At 41.4% G+C, this 20,886-nt stretch overlaps 2 protein-coding genes across 9 annotated transcripts in view; one reads left to right on the top strand and one right to left on the bottom strand.

The window, feature by feature from the left end:
* The window catches only part of NSG1 (neuronal vesicle trafficking associated 1), a 33,448-nt gene extending 27,687 nt beyond the window's left edge, over window positions 1-5,761 (top strand). For all 3 annotated transcript variants that reach the window (XM_044417715.1, XM_044417714.1, XM_044417713.1), the window contains one exon: window positions 5,431-5,761. In XM_044417715.1, coding sequence (XP_044273650.1) covers window positions 5,431-5,631 — 201 coding nt within the window. In that variant the 3' untranslated portion in view covers window positions 5,632-5,761. The remainder of the gene's footprint in view (window positions 1-5,430) is intronic.
* A 2,212-nt stretch (window positions 5,762-7,973) lies between these two features.
* Window positions 7,974-20,886, bottom strand: part of STX18 (syntaxin 18) — a 77,178-nt gene continuing 64,265 nt past the window's right edge. For all 6 annotated transcript variants that reach the window (XM_044417706.1, XM_044417712.1, XM_044417710.1 and 3 more), the window contains 4 exons: window positions 15,957-16,015; window positions 15,146-15,215; window positions 13,497-13,577; window positions 7,974-8,489 (listed from right to left, as the gene is read on the bottom strand). In XM_044417706.1, the coding sequence (XP_044273641.1) occupies window positions 8,394-8,489; window positions 13,497-13,577; window positions 15,146-15,215; window positions 15,957-16,015 (306 nt within the window). In that variant the 3' untranslated portion in view covers window positions 7,974-8,393. The remainder of the gene's footprint in view (window positions 8,490-13,496; window positions 13,578-15,145; window positions 15,216-15,956; window positions 16,016-20,886) is intronic.

Below are 20,886 nucleotides of genomic sequence, written 5' to 3'. Positions count from 1 at the left end.
TGTTGGGTTGGGTTTAACTCAGGTACAGTGGTACCTCGGCTCACAAATGCCTCAGTTCATGACCAGATCGGGTCGTGAACTAAAATTTCATAAAAATTTTGACTCAGGTTGCACACTCTGCATTGGGTGGTGACTGCGATCGCTGCCATCTCCCCCCCCCCCCCGCAGAGTGGGGAGATAGCCGCAATCGTGCTGGGGGCGGGGAGATGGCTGAGATCGCGCCCATCTTTCCTCCACTAGCGCACCTGTGATTGCACCCGTCTTTCCTGCATGAGTGCAACCGCGATCTCAGCCATCTCCCCTCCCCCAGCACAAGCACACCCATCTCTCCCCCACAGCGCACCGGGATGATGGGCATGTGCAGGGATGATGGGTGCAATTGTGGTTGTGCTGTGTGTGGGGGGAGATGGCTGGGCTTGTGCTGGCGCTGGGGGGGGGGGGGGGGGGGGGGGGGAGATGGTTGCAATCTTTGTTCTTTGTCATTTTGCTTCTTCACATTTTTCTGATTAAAAAAAAAAAGTTACAGAATGGATTAACCTTATTTACATTGAACCTTATGGGGAAATTTAACTTGGCTCATTACCAATTTTGGTCATTACCAGAGTCCTGGAATGGATTAAGTTCGTAAGCCAAGGTACCACTGTACATCACAATATGCTTTCTGCCAGCATGGCCTCACTTGGCTTAGTAAGGAAAACAAGAATGGATGAATAATAATGAACAAGTAAGGTGTATAAAATTATGAAAGACATGGAGAACCTGACTCGGTAATTTTTTCACACTCATTCAGTTTAATTTTCAGTTCAGTTCAATTCTATCCTGCCTAGTACAAGACCTCAAAATACAGTATTATACATAATTTAAAAGCAGTATAGCTGCAAACATTATAAAAAGAGCAAGCACACATATGTAGATATAGTTAAGCAATATTTCGTGACAGATTAAAAACCTATTATATGCTGCCAAATACTTGGGATGAGAAGCAAGTCTTAACCTGACCCTGAAAATATAACAAGGCAAGATTTTTTTATATTTGGCATTAGGAGGCTCTTGCTGGGGATTTCAGTCTGTAATTGTAGGGCTGACATGGCACCTAGAGAAGGAACTTAGATGACGAGTGTGGTGTATGGTTAGGTTCATGCTGGGAGAGACACCCCATCAGGTGTTGTGGCCTCGAGGTGTGTAGGGTTTTCTAGGTCAAAAAGCCAGGCTGTGCAAGTGGCCAGAATCAGTGTTACATGTTCAGAGTGTCTTGTCCATGTTATCAGCTGGACTGCTACCTTTGGCCCGAGCTGCTGCTTTCGAGCTGTCTTTGAAGGCTTAGTGCATCGCAGTAACTTGACTTGGAGATTACCAGGGCATAGGCCGCTGAAGCCAGGTTATTCCTGCCTGGATGTGGGCAAACCTGAGGCGTCAGCCAAAGACCAGCTGGGTCTCAGGGGACACAGATTATAAATTTGCTCCTTAGGAAAACCTCAAGTATAGATGTAAAGTTTCTAGAAAATCTGAAGCCATGGAAAATAATACCTTTTGCTGAGGTAAGTAAAATGAGTAAAAATGCTGTGTCAACAACCTTTCAGATTAAAGATCACACTGTCACTTTAGAATCATAAAATGTATTATGTATAACTTGGTTCAACATAGAATGAGCATTTTTGACCTATCAAAGGTACACTTTACTTACACTACACTACATAGAAACATAATTTAACTGTTTAAATTTGTTTGTTTCCTTGCTTGCTTGCGTCTTGAATTCCAAGGAATCTCCTTGGTTTTGCCAGTTTAGGAGGAACAGACATAAAACAATAAAAACAGAGGAAAACCATCCATATTAGTAAATGAAGAGGTATTCCGAGTATGTCACCTCTAGTCCTCTCCTCCATGGTGTCTAGCAGGAATAAACCACCCATTGCCACTGAGGAAAAATGGTGGGGTCGCTGAGCCAATTCAGTGAATATACAGTGAAAATCAGTGACATTTAGTCTCATTTTCTGAGCATTGCTGTCAGTTTCATTTTCTGCTTCTTCATCTTTATGCTCATCATAGTTAATCATGGGCTTCTAAAACCTGAGTTGAAAGAAGCAAGAATATTCAGTGGCTGGATTATGCAAAGGGCACTACCACCACATTGCAAAGGGAATAGAATTCCAAGCTCCATTTCTGGACCAAATCTCTGAAGTTGTTATATATTCTGCAACAACTGAGAGCCCTTTTCCAACACCAAGTCCTAAGTGTGGTTCTTGTTCTGTAATCTAGTCAAATGCAGCACCAGTATGTTCCTCACTTACTTTTCTGTCTTTTAATCTTGAATCCAGTGGATTTGCAGCATGAATTGGGTGACAACCAATTTTTGCCATCTCTTAATAAAATCTAGTTACTCTACTTTCTTCTGTATTTGTAAGCAGAGGTATATTTAGATCATCAAAAGCAGTTGTATTTTGGCCATTCCACTTTGAAAGCCAGTGTGGTGCAGTGTTTGAGAGCGTGGGGCTGGAACTTGGGAGATTTGGGTTCTAGTCCCTGCTCAGGCATGGAGCCAACTTGGGTGACTTGGGGCCAGTCACAAACTCCCAGCCCAACCTACCTCACAGAGTAGATAAGACTGAGAGGAGGAGGAGAATGATCTAAGATGCTCTGAGTTCTTTGCCAGAAAAAAGTGGGATAGAAATCAAATAAAAATAAGTAAATTTGGCAAGGAATTTCTGACAAACCTGAAGTGGCTGACTGAGATGCCATGACTGCTGAATAAAGTGACTTTAGAGACTTCACGGAGTTCTGCAACTGAACTCAGAAGACACCCTCAACAAATACAATGTTCCTTAACACTTCTGCATCCTTTCAGATCTTCAACTGTTACTATTTCTTGAAGAGTTTTTCAGTTATTTAGTAAACTTTCAAAGGAGAACACCACACCATGCACTGGTGTATCTTACAGACTTTCTGTGCTCTTGTTTTATTCTTTGCATTCTTTTTCGTCTGTCTTTTTAAAGACTACAGCTGCAATATGAGTTGCTTTTAACATGTTTTAGAACTGCTTTTGCTCATCTGTAGATCTTTTGGTGAGTGTCCAGTTTCATGTTGTTCTTAAGAGACAAGTACAGTCCACAATTTATGCAGATATGTAGCCCAGTATGCTGCTTTCATATTTTGAAAAAGCAAAACAAAAACTTTACCATTCCCAATTTTTATAGAGATTCACATATTTTGCAACTGCAGTACATATGTTCTCTTGTATTTCAGTGCTTCTACAGAAAACTGGTTGGGGTGTTGTTATGACAAAGTTTATGATGCTTTCTCTATTCACATTTCATAGAATCAGAATATTAGAGTTGGAAAGGGCCAAGAAAGCCATCAGGTCCAACTGCCTGTTCAGGGGAGGAATCCCAGTTAAGCTGTCCCTCTCAGATGGCTGTCCAGCTGCATCCTCAGTGCCTCTAGCATAAAAGAGCCCATAGCCACAACCTTCCTAAGTCACTGGATCCAATGCCATACTGCTCAAACAGTCATGAAGTTCTTCCTTCAGCTCATTTCCTGTAACTTGTTATTTTGTGTCCTGCACTCTGGAATGCTCAAGAAGATCCTGGCCCCTCTCTTTTCCAATTTGCTTGCATCTTTCTTGAAGTGTGGTGCTCAGAACTGGGCACAGTACTCAAGGTGGGGCCTAACTAGTGCTGAATAGAGAGAAATAAGTACTTCACATGATTTGCAAGTGGTACTCCTATAATACAGTTCAATATGGCATTTGCTTTTTTTGGGGGGGGGGCTCATATTCAGCTTGTGATCTACAAAAATGCCAATCTTCTTACTTGCAGTATTGCTGTGAGTTGGTCGAACACAAGCAGAGCCTGGTCCCACAGTAGTTTATGCAGGCAGTTTTCTCGATTTTTACGTGCCTGTTTAGTGAAGGCCTGAAAATGGCCTCACTTACCAATTCTGTGACCTTCTTCAAGACAGAGAAGGCACAGATTGTGAGGAGCAGTAGGGGACATCTTGGCCCCGCACTAAGAACACTTGTGGAAAGCCGCACGCTGAGCCATTGAGAGAAATAGAGAAGACAGAGAAGTAATATGGGAAAGCAAAAAACAAAAAACAAACAAACGGGGATTTAAAAAGAACTTCTAACGGGAAGGTAATGTAACTTGGAGATCTTAACAAGAAGTCTAAGTAAAGAAGAATAAACAGTAAAGGGTTTTAGATGCAACAGTATAGCTACAGTAAGAGACGATGGGCTTGAGGCACAGTGAATGGTGGTCACAAGACGACTGGGGAAATGGTGGGCACCCCGCCTTCCTATACTGTGAGAGGGGAGGGGCACGGAGTTCCTGCCAAAACCGTTAAGCTTTTGAATCTTCCTGGAGACAGGCACTGCACAGGCGCAGCACCCATATGTGATGCACAGAGGCCACGATGAAGAACTGTAGTCCTAGTTTACAATCTAGGATTTTCTTTCATACACAGGAGCTATAATACTCCGATGTTATACATACTCTTATATAAACATCCATTATAGTTTAAAAATTTTTGGGGGAAGTAAATACATGAACACCTTCTCTGACACATTTTATTAATTATTCTGAAATAAACTATTCCGTAATCCATGTTTTCAATTTTTCAAAAACAAGCCTTCAGGAAGAATGGTCTTTTTAAATTTCCCCCAGGTTTAACCCTTTTCTCCAGGTCTTCACATTTTTAATCCCAAATAAGTTGAACACCCTCCTTTGGAACCACCCACTAACAGCATCTTAGTTTTGTCTGATTCTATGTCTCTTCCATATATTGCTACATGACTTGAAGCAAAGCAGTGACAAATGTTTTGCAGGCTTGTGAAGAGTTTTTCGTAGTATCCCAATTATTTAGGGAAAGTTTTCATAGAAGATGAAATGAATACCAGTGAAGCTACCAACTAATGAAAGATGGTTTAACTGATTAATCTTTTTATTATTCAGTTAACAAAATCTAAACAAATGTGCACAGAATTATGAATTAAGCCCCTCCCCCCACAGAACAGGCCTGTGAGAGTCACCTACACATCCCTTAAGCTTTTGAGTCCCAGCAGGCCAGGGTATAAATTGAGACTAGGTCTACTGTATGTCAGTCTTCAGGAAGATACATGGTTTTAATTTTAAACTCACTTGAAGAGCAGTACATTGCCCCCAAAGGATCAGGTTCATAGTTTGGGGTGCTCCTCTGTCATTGGAGGCATAGTTGGCTTTTGCTTAAGGCTGATCCACCAGTTTACAATCTGTCTTGGAACCTCTGGTAGCCCTTTGTTTGGGCTTCTGCAGTTTTGATTATTTTTTTAAATGTACATGTAGGTTTAACTTCTCAGTTATATATTGATAAAATTATGTTCTTGTGTTTTGTTGTGAATTTAAAAAAAATAACAGAAGAAATATTATAAATACATTAACATGGTGGGTTGTTTTTCAGAACAATCAATGCATTCCAGCTGGATTAGAGAACTACTATTCTGAACAAGACTCTAGTGCTAGAGGGAAATTTTATACGGTTATAAACCACTACAACCTGGCCAAACAGACCATTACGCGATCTGTATCTCCGTGGATGACAGTGCTTTCAGAAGAGAAACTTTCTGAGCAGGAGACTGAAGCAGCTGAGAAATCAGCTTAGAATGTTTAATTGTTTTGACTGGAAGGTATCAAGAGGGCTTTCAAGGAACGTCTCATTGTAATGGAAAATGTAGAGGTTACTCATATTTATGGTGTAATTGCTTTGGGTTGCTGATAACTGCTTTGCAAAAAGGAAAAAAGAAAATGAAGTGCATACTGACATTGCTTTAGAGCTTTTAACACCATTTTCAATTGTAATAAAATGAACTTCAGTACATTCTTGCAATTTAAAATTTCCATTGAGCTATTCAGGGTTTTTTGACATGGGAGCATTTTGCATTTTACTATATGTAATTGGTGTTTTGTTTTGAAATCAGTTTGCAATCTGAGTGATCAATAGCCATCACTAGAAATTGTTGTTTAGGTATGAGGTCTATCTAAAGCCTGTTTGTTACTCCAGAATGAGTACTTAGAAATAAAGGTGGCCTGTGATTGCTGACTGTCTCAGATACGTTAAGATTTAATTAAGTTATTGCAACAAGGCATGCTTAATTGTTGTTTTGTTATAGCTATGAACATTTCACTGAATTTCCACTATGCCTAGAGAATCTTGTAGATGGACTTGCACCAAAACACAGAATAGACACTGCAGAAATGTACATATTAATGGTGGATAATGATATTTAGTAAGTGTTTAAGAATGTAAGGAAGCAAAAATCTGATGAGTAGTGGAGCCGTATGGAATTAAGAGACAGAAAATCTCCTGCTGTAGACATAGCCCCTAACATAACTTGTGCAACAAGAAAGGAGGAGTAATTTTGTGAGCATATTCTCTTTTTGTACAACATTAAAACATTTCCCTTTTTGTATGTTGCAAAATTGTTTTTGTTCGCAACATCCTTTGGCATTTTCTAATCTTTAAATATTAAGGCTACAAATCTAAGAATAAGTAGCAGGAAATCTGCTGCAGGGAACTTCGTGGGACTTTCATGTAAACATTTATAGAATTGGGTGGAAGGGAGAAAATGTACTCAATGAGATGGCATGTGAATGAAAAAAAAAAGATGGGTTGACTTCTTGAGGTAAATGGGAGGGGAGGGTAGCTAAGTCTAGAATTGTAGGTGCACGTTTATTGTCTTGACAGATTCCTAAAACCTTTCAAAATACATTTCAATTTAAAAGTTGGAAAAAGTGACTTGAACATTGATGGTCAATGTGTAGCACAAGCAACAGGTGCTTGCAGCATGTCTGGACTGAAAATAAGATGATTCTGTATACTGCGGCTTACAGTTGGGCCTGGACTCTGACCCAATTTCCAGTGTTGTGCTGTGCTGTGCATATACTGCAGTGATTATCAACACAGTGATTTTCAACCAGTAACAGGATGTCAGCAGGTGCAAATCCCACTGGTTGAAAGGCACTGCACTAGAATGACTTTCTCTCAGACTTTGGACTTGACTTGCCCAGTGTCACTGGACTACAAATGCATTTAGCTAACCACTGCGGGTTTTTTGGTTCAATGTTCTGAATGTGCTAATTCCCAGTGGACATGTCAAAAGTTTCATTACTTATGTAGAAACATGCTTTACAATAATGTAAATGTCTTTTTCTCCTACATCTATAGTAGAACAAACATGGTTAGCTCCAATTTTGGGTTTTGTTTCCTTCTAATACATTTCAGCATCACAGTCTGCTTAGAAAATGCCAACTGCTTTTCCATATTGAAATTTTAATACTGAACAAAGTCATGTGTTGTAAAATAATTTTTAGTATATCATCATTGCTGTGTGGAATGCATAAAAGCAATAAATTATGTGCCAAATCTTTCATTTGCTTTTTTTAAAAAAAATCAGTCCCATACAAACATAATACACTATACCATGTTTGTATTTCCTAGTCGTCAGTACTCTATTGAATGTAGATTCACATGTAACTTTTGACATTTTCACTCTGTGTAAAATAAAGATGTATGATCTTGTCTCTCAAACTCAGTGTGTTTATATATTTGTATAATGCATTCAACATAAAATGAAGAATTCCACTGCACTTAAAACAGCCCACCGCCCACCAATTTCCCACAATTCATTTCCATTGATGATTATTTTACACGGTCAGATTGAAGAATTTGCTCTTGGTTGTGATGCATTCTTTTTAAAGAAGGAAATCATCTTGAAATAGAACTGTCAAATTCTAAATAGTCAAATCATTCCTTTCCAGTATAATGCCATCTAAGATGTGTAACAGAGTAATACTAGTAATAATGGTCTGAATTTTTAAAAAATCGTACCGTCACAAATAAAATTGTGATAGTGTTGATTATTGAGGGTCTGCTTGCTATGAATTTTGGTGAAATCCACTACCTTGGATACTGTGTAACGGTATAAAACTAAAACCAGTAACCCATGCATACAACATAGTTTTTATTTAGTGGGAGAACAGGTAATTAAAACAGATACTGAGTGGACGGCTGAAAAGCAATTTCTGTTCACTCACCACACAATTTCCTTTGTAAATGTTGCACCCTACCTACCTCCATTATGTCCCACTGCAATAACTAGTGTTACACTTTTTTTAAAGATTCTCTCTCCTTTGCTCTATTTCTACCTGCTTTAGTTTCTCATGTTGCAGCCTGAGCGTGGATGTAAACGTGGATGTAACCAGTATATTTGTCACAAGGACATACAGAAGTACATTTTTCTGATCAAGATATTTCCACCATGATGATGAATGCAGGAAATAGGAGTTTTGCACAGAAAATATCTTCGGTCAATATTGGTCCAGACTTCAGCCAAGGTTGGACAAATGTAGCAAATAAGGACAAAGTTAGCTGCCATACCAGTCCAAAAACAACAAAGAGAACGAGCACATCACAAGAAAGAAGAGAATCCACACACGAAATCCAGCATTATTCTTGATTGCCTGCAGGAAAAAATATTTTCTTGAATAACTTGGATTGCAATACCCAATTCAAGAATATGCAAAATCTTTTTTCAGTTTGTGCCCCAAATGCTTTACAGAGAAGATACAACTAAGGTTAGGTCTCCCAATGTAGCTACAGCGGGATCATACTGTGTGAGGGAGAACATATAAAAGCTAGTGGAAGAGACAGGTTGAATTGTTTAGCCACAATTAGGAAATCACCACATTTAGCCAAATAATTGCTCCAGAAATTTGGGGGGAAAGTCTGAGAATACTGGTATACATTGGGCCAATTCATGCGGCTTAATTTGCCTGCGAACTGCATAACATGCTGGCCACCAAGATGCAAGCCCTGGCCAAGGCCTACCACGGCTTGTCATGCCATTCAAACTTGGGTGGAAGGGTTTGAGAGTTAAATAATCCTTGTGTAACCCTAAAAATTACTGTGGGTTATATGCAAAGGTTTCTCAACAACTGCCACCTGCATTCAGATGACATGATAAACCATGGCAAAACACAGCTGCAGCTTACACATTCATAATGGTAGATGGCATGTGCATCTATGGACCAAGGGTTAATTAACCCATGGTGGGCTGCTGTGTAAGCCATAGCACTGGGTTATATCCAGGATTGCATGCACTATTGTCATGGGGCTAGTCGAACCAGCCTCTCTGACCTTAGGAAGAGGAATCTTTTGCAATTCATGGGGAGAGTGACAAACAGAAAAAATTGCTCATGGGGGAAGTAAATAGAAATGGTAAGGGCAGTAGTGCTACAAGCTGACCCCAAGGCAGGAGCTAAATTGTGCATAGAAAAGTAGCAGCAGCCATGGAAAAGGTGGGAGGGACATTTCAGCACACTCCTATGCTCACAAGTTATGCTGAATCCTTCAACATTACCTTGTCTGTAACTTTAATTTTTTTCATGAAAGTTCAAGCTCTGTCAAGGCTCTGCTTTGGCAGAAAATGTTTGGCTTCCTTCATTTTTTTAAACAAATTACATGATTTATATAGTGCTCCACATCCAAACAGATTCTGGAGTGGCCAACAATAAAAAATGACCAACAGAATAAAATAAAACTAAAACAGAATCAAAAGAAACAGTGACTGGTCAGTAAAGGAAGGTATCCTGAAGATGCTCTCAGGAATGCCAAAAACAATGCAACCCTGGTGCCTGCCTGACCTTCTGGGTCAGGAGAGATCCTCAGAAATAGAACTGCTACCCTGAAGGCTTTTCTCCACATGGACTCTGGGCCACAGGTCCATGTAGCACCAGCAGGACCACATCTGATACCCGGACAGTTGAAAAAGGAGCAGGTGCTCATGTCTCTTGGTCTCAAAGGCTGATCTTAAACAAGGTTTTCTACACTAGTATAAACCCTTAAACCTGGCCCAGTGATGACTAAGCAGTCAGTGTAGTTCCCCCAGCAAAATACATGTCACAAAGATGTAACTGTGCAGAGTTCCATCCATAAAGATCTCTACGCTAGTTGGTCTCCAGTTTTCCCCTGGTGTTGCACTGGGATCTCCACCTTCATTCCACGCTTTTCTATAGATGGCCAGCATACATGTGTGCATGCATGCACGTGCGCAGAAAGAGGGGCAGCCATTCTTTTAAAAAGAAGTTTGGCACAAATGTCTACAATATTCACCTCTATGCTCTGCTGCCCCATACACAGACAATACTGGCTGACTGGATTTAAATCGGGAGGGATACTTTCAACTCCATACTTTGCAGAGTTTGACTTTGTTCTTGTATGAGAAGGATGTTAACTGGTTATTTGCAAATTGTTAGAAAGTTCTTAGGGTCATGTGTTGAGGAAGGACAGGAGCCCTGGGCTGATGGGCAGGGTAGAAATAAAATAAACAAACCCCCTTCTCACATCAGTACAAGACTTAACAGCCTCTGCTTGAGCAGCAAACATTTCAGCTACACACTGAGGAGCACTGACAACTCTTCCTGTCCTCCAAATTCTAAACTGGTTTGGCCACTGAGTTAGTGGCAGTACATGCCATGGCACAATTTCCAGAGGCATCGCAGTCCTCCCTGTTGATGGCAGGATCTCCTCAGAGTGAGGTGATTTGGTCAAAGTGGCTCTGGAGCGTGCCTGTAAAATCATTTTGCTGCAATGCAGGTAAAGACTTTGTAAATCTGAACAGTATTTCTAGTTGCAAAATGGTGATCACAGTGCAGGTGTGCTCCTGGGCCATCTCACTTGCAGTGCCTTACTCTTGCAAAGCACTGTGGAGGCTGCCATAGGCCTGCTATCACCCTTCTGCCCTACACCATTAATACTTTCATTGCTGCAGTAAATGCTCTTCAATGCAGCAGCAGCAGTGGTGGCGGTGAACCATGGACACTGGACCTGTTGATGATGGCAGCCCTGGGCAGCCCTGGAAGTGGCTGATGGGGCATGATCTGTCACTTTCCCAAGCCTGAGTGCCATGATTCACCACGATATGGCCAGCCCCATACATTTGACCAAGTGGGGAAGCGGGGTGGGGGGGGGAGCGGTGCATAAAACTTTTGGTTCTGAAAGTACACTGGACGAGGCATGTACCTGTGCATGCATGTGCACATACACCCCTTACCAACACGCATGCACACACACCCCCCTGAAGCAAAGGGAACACTGTTATGGAGCTAAAGTTTCCTTATTGTCAAATTGCCATTAGTGGCATTGGAAGCAGCAATGGGGAGGAAGATTTAGCTGCCTTCTCCTCTGGCCAACTTTGCTACTGTTGCACTGTCCTTAGCAACACAGAAACAGTGATGCCAAAGGGCAGGTTGCATGGTCGCCCCCATCCTTTTTTAAGCATGGGTGTAATTATTTTCTCCCTGAGGTCCCAATCCAAATTGGGGTTGTGTGCCCTTCTCTAGAGTTTAAAATGCCTTGGCAACACTCTATGCAATTTTCTCTTACTGAGAAAAAAGGACCTCCAGGGGAAATGGACACTGGGACAAGTGAGCAAAAGGGTATACCAGGAAGAGGTTGCTCCATTCAACAGGATTCTTCCCAAGGATAAAGTTGATTATGAACTGAGACTTGCAAAGAATGTCAAGAGCAACAAAAAGGGTTTCTATTCTTATGTAAATGGTAAGAGGAAGGGGAGAAAGGATGTAGTAACTGATGTACAGGAACAGGCACAGATGTTAAATGATTATTTTGCCACTGTATTCTGCCCAAAGCAGGATATCTACCTGGGCGACCATATGAAGTTGGGGCTTGGGGGCACTGACTGGGGTCACTTCCCTAGAAATTGAGATGTTCCTCAGGGTCCTGAAACCACCTGGTCCTGAAAGGTTACACCCAAGGATACTTTGGGAATCAGCAGTAGAACTCCCGTACCCATTAGTCTTCATTTTTGGGCCTCATGGAAAACAGAAGTACTGGAGGATTGGAAGATAGTATCAGTGGTCCCAATCTCAGTTAGCCTAATGTCTATTCTGGGAAAGACAACGGAAAAAAGCTCATAATAAAGAAAGTTCTAGAAACCCTAGATAAGGAAGTGGGGTGGTGGCAGCCATGCAACATGGATTCTGTAAAAAAAGGTCCTACCAGCTGAACCTTGTGAAATTCTATGACAATGTTTCGAGGTGGCTAGGTAGAGGGGATGCAGGGAATGTGGTTTGCCTGGATTTCAGCAAGGCCTTTGACACAGTGCCCCAGGATATCCTGGCTGAGAAATTGAGGAGTTTTGGGATAGACCAATGCACTGTCCAATGGATTAGGGCATGGTTGGCAGAGGGTAACCATTAGTGGGGAATCATCAGGATGGTGGCCAGTGAAAAGTGGGGTCCCCCAGGGCTCTGTCCTGGAACCGATCCTGCTTAATCTTCTCATCAACAACATGGAAGAAGGGGTGAACTGTCTGCTGATCAAATTCACAGATGATACTAAAACTGGGGCAGTGGCCACAACTGAGGAGCAGGTACTCCAGATCCAAAAGGATCTGGACAGACTATGGAAGTGGGCAGGAGACAACAGGATGGCGTTCAATGTGGATAAGTGCAAGGTCTTGCACTTGGGGCACAGGAATGGGTGTCATAAGTGCAGGTTAGGGGACAAGTGGTTGGAGAGGAGCACTTGTGAAAGAGACCTTGGGGTGCAGGTTGATTGCAGGCTAACATGAGTCAGCAGTGGTCAAGAGGGTGAACGCCACCGTTGGTTGCATTGCCAGAAGTGTGGCTTCTAGACTGAGAGAGGTATTACTACCACTCTATATGACTCTGGTGCGCCCGCAACTGGAGTATTGTGTTCAGTTTTGGGCCCCTCATTACAGTAAGGATATAGCCCGGTTAGAGTCAGTGCAGCACAGGGCCACAAGGTTGGTGGCCGGTTTGCAGGGGTTGGATATGAGGCGAGACTGAGGGAACTGGGTGTCTTCAGCCTGGAGAAGAGGAGACTCAGAGGGGATCTGTTGGAGACATACAGGTATGTGAGGGGGTGTCACATGGAGGTGGGTAGAGACCTGTTCTCTCCTGCAGAGGAAGTCAGGATGTGCGCCAACAGAGCAAAGCTCAGGGAACCCAGGTTCAATTTAGATGCCAGGAAGTACTTCCTGACAGTTAGGACCCCAAGGGTATGGAATGGGCTTCCATGGGAGGTGGCTGAGGCCTCATCAGGGAGGGTGTTGAAAGATAGGCTAGACATGCACATGGTGGGCATGTTGTGAGCAGAGCCGGATAGAGCTGGGGATAAGACTAGATGGCCCAAGAGGCCCCTTCTGACTCACTCTGTTTCTATGTTTCTATGAATGCATGCCAAATAAATTGAGCATTGTCAAGAACATTTTTAGAAATATCTTCACAGAGAGAGGACCATAGCTATGTTTTACAAGGAAAGAAAGCCAGTAATCTTTGTGTCTCAGCAGATGAAGAAATATTCATAGAAGGCACAACTAATAATGGTGTTGCTGTTTCTTCAGCATATGTTCGAGGCAGGCCGCTACACTGAGGCCTCTCATACTTTGGTCAAGAAACACAAAAACTGATTTGTGAGATTACCTCTCTTATGTCTTCATTGCCTTCCTTGATATTCTCAGTTGCACCCACAACTATCTGATGGATGTTGTCAATTTCAGCTTCCTGAAATAAATTAACATACATATGGTGAAAACCAGACTATTGTCAAGTTATAGAAAGTTGAATGAAAAGATTACAACATGAACCAGTGGCCAAAACTAGGTTAAGGACCAGCACTACCTCCTCCTTTCCCCTCAATAACAGCTCACATGACATTATGGTGTTATGAATTTCTGCACACTACAGGTGACAAGCAACAAAGTGAAGCAGGAAAATGGTAACTTGACTATGACATTTCAACAAATGTCTTTAGGAGTTACTGGGGAGAGAATAAAGAATGGCTTTGGTGACTGTGATACATATCCTTTAACATAGAGTCTTAGGGTTTTTCATAAACATTCATAAAACAGATTTAAAGGTTCTTGAAGTACATAGGAAGATGCCATATGTGAATCTGAACAGCCCCTAAATTGGCCAAGCAAATTCAGAAGCTCCAGTGACCAGTTTCCAGTCCCTAGAACCCAGGGTGCCACAGTTTCCAGCAATAGAAATCCTGCTGAAGTTTGGCAACAATTTGACAGTAGCAAACATGGTACATTCTCATTTAAATAAGGCCCACAAAGTATACACCTTCTTTCAAAGTGTGGGTAACTGTGTTCTGGTAGCCTCCAAAGGAGTACAGATTTGCATTAAAACCAGATGTGGAGTCCTCATGAAGTTTCTTTTAAAGTGAGTATGTGATCTTTTTGCCACTGCCACCACCTTTCTGCTAAAATTCAGCAGTAACTTGGCACTGCTAACTTGGTGCCCTAGTTGCATGCATCCCATAGTCCACAAATTGCCCAATTCTGGTCTAAAACAAGCTTCAAAATCTAATCAAATAATTGCAAAATGAAAGATGTGGATTCAATTCTAATATATACTTGCCTTAACAATGGGAAAAGTATGTGGTAGTAAGCTTTAGTGCCCTTCCATAAAATTTCAATGTTAGACTCAAATTATAAATCATCTTAATTGCATAGAGTGTTGCCAAGGCATTTTAAACTCTAGAGAAGGGCAGACAACCCCAATTTGGATTGGGACCTCAGGGAGAAAATAATTACACCCATGCTTAAAAAAGGATGGGGGCGACCATTTCAATTCCTAGGTATACATGTGTGCACTGTGGGGAAGAGAGCAGATTTCAGGAAGCAAACAGTTGTGGGGAAAATGAGATAAGTTTCAGCTGCACACTACACAATTATTGTAATATAGCTGTCCCACAGTCAAGAACTTTCTGACTGAATGAGGTACAGGAAGAAAAATCAGAATCAGCCCTGCCCCGGCCACCATTTTGATTTTCCTATAATGTCCCAGGCACAGCAGGGCATCGTAGAGAAAAAAGTTTACAGGCAGTTATTCCCACTTTCCCCCCACAATACCCTGAATGCCATTTAGGGTCAACAATATGTTGCATCCAGGGCAAGTTGCTGAAGACAATTATACAAGCCCTTTTCATCTGCAATCTTGTCTAAGTACCCACACAATTTATATTTTATCCCACCTTTGCTCAACTTCTTAAAGACTTATTTTAATATAACATGGAATAACAGGAAAAGGGCAACAGTGAAAGGGTCAAAGTGCATGCTTACCTGTTGTAAGACCTTTTCTGTAAATATCTCTTGAAGTCTAGATATTTCGACCACCTTGCCTTCAATTTGTCTAAAAAAGGCAACAAAAAGCCACACTACATAAGTACAAACTTTCTTCATCTTTATAGACCAAAGCAGATATAATATGGCACATTCTTGACCAACTGAAGCACTGCAAACCAAGTAAACTGGACTACCAATAAGTAATTATAACTCAGCGAACCACCAGTTAATGGTTTATGTAGCAATGTGCAAATGGAAGAGAAAGGCAGAAAGGAAAGAACAAAGGGAGCAAGTCACTGGTCTCGAAAAGCTGAAAACAGCTGAAACCAGTTGGCCTAGGTGAACCGGTAGTCTGACTCAGTGTATTGTGAGGTGGACAACTGCACTCTTACAATTCAAGATGAACTAGCAACAGTAAGATCACTTCAAATATGAAATTTATTTATTTATTTAGAACTTTTATATGCCATCCCTTATGCATGACATTTCAGGATAGCTTGCAAATTGTACATAAGCACAAAATATAAACAGGATCTATCAGTTCCAGTTATCTAATTAGGATGAGGGTACTGTTCAGCACTGGACAGGCATAACACCAAGACATGTTCACTAAACTGCATATTCCACATCTCTGTACAAGAGAATGCCATATCAAATAGCACATTTAAGTGGATGCGCCCAAACAAAATATAAGTTCTGAAACTATTTCTATAAAAAGCAGTAAGAAGCAAATTACATGGGCCTGAAACAGAGGATGCTTGGGTCACAGCAACAAGAGAAGGGCTAGCAAGTTGGAATAAAATCATACCTTACTTCATCAAACAGGCTGTTCATTTCACCAACAAGGCGCTGGTTTTCCTGTTCAAACTGGGGCAGAATGATAACAGCATGAGGTTTAAAGAGCTTAAGGAAGCTGTTAAAACAAAAAGATGATACTAAAAGTGTTCTTAATAATCCTGTAAGCAGGAGTCTTTTATTTTGATCTTACAATATTTATCATATTTTCATCCCACCCTTCCTTCATGGAGCTCAGGTTTTTCATGAACGTAATAATCCATGTCTCATACTCTAGCAGCAACACCACATTGGGAGTTTATATTGGTTCACCCATACATGCTTAGCTACAGAAGGCTCAAAAGTACTTTACTTTTCCAAGTAACAAGACAAAACAACAATGAATGCTTTTTGCAGTAACTCTGTTTAGTTGATATATATGAAAATACATAATTCTGAAAATGAAGAGACTCCTGATATAGTACAATCAGTTGTGACTGCAAAGGCAACTGATGCACAAGCTTTTATCCTTCCTTAAACAGTGTGTCCCCTTCATGGATCACTCCTTGTCGTAACGAAGGGGCTTGCATAGCTCAATGAAGCTATGAGCTATGCCATGCAGGGGCACCCAAGACGGACAGGTCATAGCAGAGAGCTCTGACAAAACGTGATCCACTGGAGAAGGAAATGGCAACCCACTTTGCCATGCAAACCCCATGGACAGTAACAAAAGGCAAAAAGATATAACGCCGGAAGATGAGCCCCTCAGGTCAGAAGGTGTCCAATATGCTACTGGGGAAGAGTGGCGGGCTAGTACTAGTAGCGACAGAAAGAATGAAGCCACTGGGTCAAGGCCGAAAAAGGACACTCAGTTGCTGATGTATCTGGTGGTGAAAGGAAAGTCCAATGCTGCAAAGATCTATACTCCATAGGAACCTGGAATGTAAGATCCATGAATCAAGGCAAGCTGGACGTGGTCCAACAAGAGATGACGAGACTGAACATCGACATCTTAGGAATCAGTGAACTAAAATGGACAGGAATGGGTGAATTCAATTCAGATGACCATCAGGTATACTACTGCGGGCAAGAATCCCTCAGAAGAAATGGAATAGCCTTCACAGTCAATAAAAGAGTAGCAAAAGCAGTACTGGGATACAATCTCCAAAATGACAGAATGTTCTCAGTTCGAATCCAAGGCAAGCCATTCAACAACACAGTAGTCCACGTCTACGCCCCAACCACTGGTGCTGAAGAGACTGAAGTTGACCAGTTGTATGAAGGCCTACAACACCTTCTAGAATTAACGCCAAAAAATGATGTCCTTATCATCATGGGGGATTGGAATGCTAAAGTAGGAAACCAAAAGATAACCGGAATAACAGGCAGCTTTGGCCTTGGAGTACAAAATGAAGCAGAGCACAGGGGGGTAGAATTTTGTCAAGAGAATATGATGGTCATAGCAAACACTCTTTTCCAACAACCCAAGAGACGACTCTACACATGGACATCACCAGATGATCAGCACAGAAATCTGACTGACTATGTGCTCTGCAGCCAAAGATGGAGAAGCTCTATACAGTCAGTAAAAACTAGACAAGGAGCTGACTGTGGCTGAAATCATGAGCTTCTTGTTGCAAAATTTAGGCTTAAATTGAAGAAAGTTGGGAAAAGCACTAGGCCACTCAGGTATGACCGAAATCATATCCCTGATGAAGATACAGTAGAGGTGACATATAGATCTCATAAACAGAGTGCCTGAAGAACTATGGGCAGAGGTCCACAACACTGTACAAGAGGTAGCAACTAAAACCATCCCAAAAAAAAAAAAAAAGAAAAGCAAAATGGCTGTCTGAGGAAGCTTTACAAATAGCTGAGGAAAGAAGAGAAGTGAAAGCCAAGGAGAAAGATACACCCAGCTGAATGCAGAATTCCAGAGAAAAGCTAGAAGAGATAAAAAGGCCTTCTTAAATGAACAGTATAAAGAAATAGAAGAAAACGATAGAATAGGGAGGACCAGAGATCTCTTCAAGAAAATTGGAGATATGAAGGGAATGTTTCATGCAAAGATGGGCATGATAAAGGACCAAAATGGCAGGGACCTAAGAAAGGCAGAAGAGATTAAGAAGAGGTGGCAAGATTATACAAGAAAGAGCTTAACGTCCCTGATAACCAAGATGGGGTGGTCACTGACTTCGAGCCAGGCATCCTGGAATGTGAAGTCAAATGGGCCTTAGGAAGTCTGAGCAACAACAAAGCTAGTGGAGGTGACAGTATTCCAGCTAAGCTATTCAAAATCTTAAAAGACGATGCAGTAAGAGTGCTACACTCAATATGCCAGCAAATCTGGAAAACTCAACAGTGGCCACAGGATTGGAAAAGGTCAGTTTACACTCCGATCCCAAAGAAGGGCAATGCCAAAGAATGTTCAAACTATTGCACCATTGCACTCATTTCACAGGCTAGCCAAGTTATGCTCGAAATCCTACAAGCTAGGCTCCAGCACTATGTGGGCTGAGAACTACCAGAAGTACAGGCAGGATTTCAAAGAGGCAGAGGAACTAGAGATCAAATTGTCAACATATGCTGGATCATGGAGAAAGCTAGGGAGTTCCAGAAAAACATCTACTTCTGCTTCATTGACTATGCTAAAGCCTTTGATTGTGTGGATCACAACCAATTTTGGCAAGTTCTTAAAGAGATGGGAGTACCAGACCATCTTATTTGTCTCTTGAGAAACCTATATGTGGGTCTAGAAGCAGCAGTGAGAACTGGACACGGAACCCCTGATTGGTTCAAAATTGAGAAAGGAGTTTGGCAAGGCTGTATACTGTCGCCCTGCCTATTTAACTTAAATGCAGAGCACAACATGTGAAAGACGGGGCTAGATGAATCACCAGTTCGAATTAAGATTGCCGGGAGAAATATCAACAACCTCAGATATGCAGATGATACCACTCTAATGGCAGAAAGTGAAGAGGAACTAAAGAGCCTCTAGATGCAGGCAAAGGAGAAGAGTGCAAAAGTTGGCTTGAAACTCAATATTAAGAAAACTAAGATCATGGCATCTGATCCTATCACTTCCTGGCAAACAGATGGGGAAGAAATGAAGGTAGTGACAGATTTTATTTTCCTGTGTTCCAAGATCACCGCAGATGGGGACTGCATCCAAGAAATGAAGACGCTTGCTCCTGGGGAGGAAAGTTATGGCAAATCTAGACAGCATACTAACAAGCAGAGACATCACCCTGCTGACAATATGAGTATAGTCAAGGCTATGGTTTTCCCAGTTGCAATGTATGGCCATGAAAGCTGGACCAAAAGGAAGGCTGAGCGCCGAAGAATTGAGGCCTTTGAATTGTGGTGCTGGAGAAGACTCCTGCGAGTCCCTTCGACTGCAAAGCAATCACACCAGTCAGTCCTAGAGGAGATCAACCCTGACTGCTTTTTAGAAGGCCAGATACTGAAGGTGAAACTCAAATACTTTGGCCACCTAATGAGAAGGAAGGTCTCCCTGGAGAAGAGCCTAATGCTGGGAACAATAGATGGCAAAAGAAGAAGGGGACAGCAGAGAATGAGGTGGCTAGATGGAGTCCCTGAAGCAGTCAGCGTGAGTTTAAGTGGACTCTGGAGGATGGTGGAGGACAGGAAGGCCTGGAAAAATGTTGTCCGTGGGGTCGAGATGGGTCGGACACGACTTCACGACCAAGAACAACAGTGTGTCGCTCCCAGTTAAACCTCTTTGATTTGCCTGTATATAACACTTGCACTTAGGTTAAAAGCCCTGTCATACAGTATTTTCTTGGAGGGGCAATTTCAGGTTATGGTGCCAGTGCCTGTTTCATGACAATGCCATATGCATTGACATCAAACAAGATAAAACTGTAAATAAAAACCACTTTTTTAAATCAAACATACAAAAATAATTTTTAAAAATTGGGTTTTTAAACACTAACACACAAAAGAAGATCCCCTTTTCTCTAATTTAAGAAATAGCATAATTGTAACTAAACCTAATTATAAGCATGCAAATTATACACTAAAATTTTATAAAATGGTTACACTAAAATTTTATAAAATGCCTATTAAACATGAGCATTCATTCATTCTTTTCATTTCATTACACTGGCCATGTGCAACCTAACTAACCATTCTTGCATTTTTAACTTTCCAGACATTTAGTTTCCCCTACTAAAGTCACCTGTACAATAGTTTGACAGACTACCAGTTTGTTTCTGGAACAAAATGCAACAGCCTATTTATAACCTATGAAGTCCCATAAGGCTTGGGACCAGACTAACTGCATAGAGAGCCTTCTCCTTATGAACTTGCCAGCAGGTGCCAAGATCTTCAAGAAAGGCCTTTTCTTTGATACTGCCGCCTTCAGAGGCATGATTGGAGGCAATGTGAGTTAGGGCCCTTTGGTGATTGTTCCTAGGCTGTGGAGCCACCTGTAGAAGGAGACTACAGGCTGTGGTGTGCTAGCTATTTATTAGGTTGCATAATATTTTATCACTGTGTTTTAATGTATTTATTTTGTTATTATTTTAATCAAGTTTTAATTTTCCATTTTTTTAAAAGGTCTTATGATCATCAACTGCCTTGTGTACCATTTTCTTGGTAGAAACGTGGAATAAAAATCAGATAAATTTCCAACCTTTAAATAAATAACAAGATTTCATCATCATGCAGGATGGAAGTTAACTATTCACCTCTGTCTTCTACAACAGAAACAATAGAGAACACGTGTTTCTGGTTTCCTTTGGCAGGGGCTGGTACAGAGAAACTGCTAAAATATGCCGCCTACTTAAGGTCTACCAGTGTCTACAATACTGTATCTCAATATCATGCCATCTCTTCTTGCTAGACATTTACTAATCATGACACATTGCACACATTTGGAAGCCTGTGTGTGTTAAATGACCAAAGAAGAAGACTATATAGGAGAGATTGGAAATGGAAAT

This window comes from Varanus komodoensis, unplaced genomic scaffold (assembly GCF_004798865.1).
Source record: "Varanus komodoensis strain SLA01 unplaced genomic scaffold, ASM479886v1 scaffold9, whole genome shotgun sequence".
NCBI classification, from domain to species: domain Eukaryota; kingdom Metazoa; phylum Chordata; class Lepidosauria; order Squamata; family Varanidae; genus Varanus; species Varanus komodoensis.
The sequence above is the reverse complement of the archived record's forward strand: the minus strand, read 5'-3'. Positions and strand labels throughout refer to the sequence as shown.